This window comes from Palaemon carinicauda, chromosome 26 (assembly GCF_036898095.1).
Source record: "Palaemon carinicauda isolate YSFRI2023 chromosome 26, ASM3689809v2, whole genome shotgun sequence".
Taxonomy (NCBI): Eukaryota; Metazoa; Arthropoda; class Malacostraca; order Decapoda; family Palaemonidae; genus Palaemon; species Palaemon carinicauda.
Window position 1 is genome coordinate 92,601,008 of NC_090750.1, and position 1,614 is coordinate 92,602,621.

At 48.6% G+C, this 1,614-nt stretch overlaps 1 protein-coding gene across 1 annotated transcript; it reads left to right on the forward strand.

Moving 5' to 3' along the window:
• The first annotated feature begins 764 nt into the window (after positions 1-764).
• On the forward strand, positions 765-1,517 carry LOC137620061 (uncharacterized). The gene has a single exon (XM_068350337.1). It carries the CDS (start codon positions 765-767, stop codon positions 1,515-1,517), a length of 753 nt encoding a protein of 250 aa, XP_068206438.1.
• Positions 1,518-1,614: the final 97 nt, after the last annotated feature.

Here is a 1,614-nt window from a genome sequence, read left to right on the forward strand (position 1 = left end):
ATATATTATATAGATAGATAGATAGATATACTGTACATACATGTGTGTATATGATTGTAGGTAAGGTAAATAAGCGATAGTAAGCCGCGATATATAAGGCTTGGGATTTGCTGCACTATTGACAAGCCAAGGGCTTACATTTCCAATATACAATTTCCTATGTACAAAAAATCCTGTTCAAAGATCTACAATCTCTTTGGACCATTTATCTAACGAGAATACTAACAATTAATTGCATGGGGTCAGTGTTTTTATTAAATGATTATTGAAGACAATTATTGTGGTTCCAAGATGCACTTAATGATTTTGGAGGTCAAAATTAAGAGTTTTTAACTAGAAAGATGCAATGAAGAGCTTTCCAGGAGGACGCCATTACCAAGAGAACTTTCCAAAAGGACGCCAGTAACAGGAGAACTTTCCAGGCGGGTGCCATTGCCAGGAGAATTTTCCAAGAGGCCGCCAGTGCCAGGAGAACTTTCCAGGAGGCCGACAGTGCCAGGATAACTTTCCAGGAGGGCTCCAGTGCCAGAAAAACCTCCCAGGAGGGCGCCGAGTACCAGGAGAACTTTCAAGGAGGACGCCTGGATGTCACCAATGCCAAAAGACTTTCCAGGAAGGCTCTAGTGCAGGAGAACTCTCCAGGAGGGTTCCAGTGACATGAGAACTTTCCAGGCGGGCAACCAGTGCCAGGAGAACTTTCTAGAAGTCGCCAGAGCCAGGGAGAAGTTTCCAGGAGGACGCCAGTGCCAGGAGAACTTTCCAGGATGGCGCCAGCGCCAGTAGAACTTTCCAAGCGGATACTAGTGCCAGGAGAACTTTCCAAGATGGCGCCAGTGACAGGAGAAACTTTTCAGGCTGAGGCCAGTGCCAGGAGAATTTTTCCAGGTGGACGCTTGTGCCAGGAGAACTTTCCAGGTGGCCGTCAGTGTAAGAAGAACATTCCAGGTCATCAGTATCAGGAGAACTTTCCAGAAGGACTCCAGAACCAGGAGAACTTTCCAGGAGGATTCAAGTGCCATGAGAACATTCCAGGAGGTCGCCCAGTGCCAGAAGATTTTTCCAGGAGGTCTCCGGTGCTAGGAGAACTTTCCAGGTGGGGGGCCAGTGCCAGGAGAACTTTCCAGGGGGGTGCCAGTGACAGGAGAACTTTCCAGGAGGTCCCAGTGCCAGGGAGAACTTTCCAGGAGGGCTCCAGTACCGGGAAAACTTTCCAGGATGGCACCAGTGCTAGGAGAACTTTCCGGGAGGCACCAGTGCCAGGAGAACTTTCCTGGAGGGGTGTCAGTGCCAGGAGAATTTTCCAGGTGGGGGCCAGTGCCAGGAGAATTTTCCAGGAGGGGGCCAGTGCCAGGAGAAACTTTCAAGGAGGTCACCAGTGTCAGGATAACTTTCCAGGAGGGTGCCAGTGCCAGGAGAAATTTCCAGGAGGAGCCAGTGCCAGGAGAACTTTCCAGGAAGGGACCAGTGCTCTGGTATCACCAGTGGCTGAAGAACTTTCATGCCTGAAAATAAGATAATCTCAGATTAAAGGGCGTTCTTGCAGCTTTGCAATATGTATACAATGGCACGCTGTTCTATTTCATGTCTTTCCTACTCTGTTCTTTTTTTCTTCTC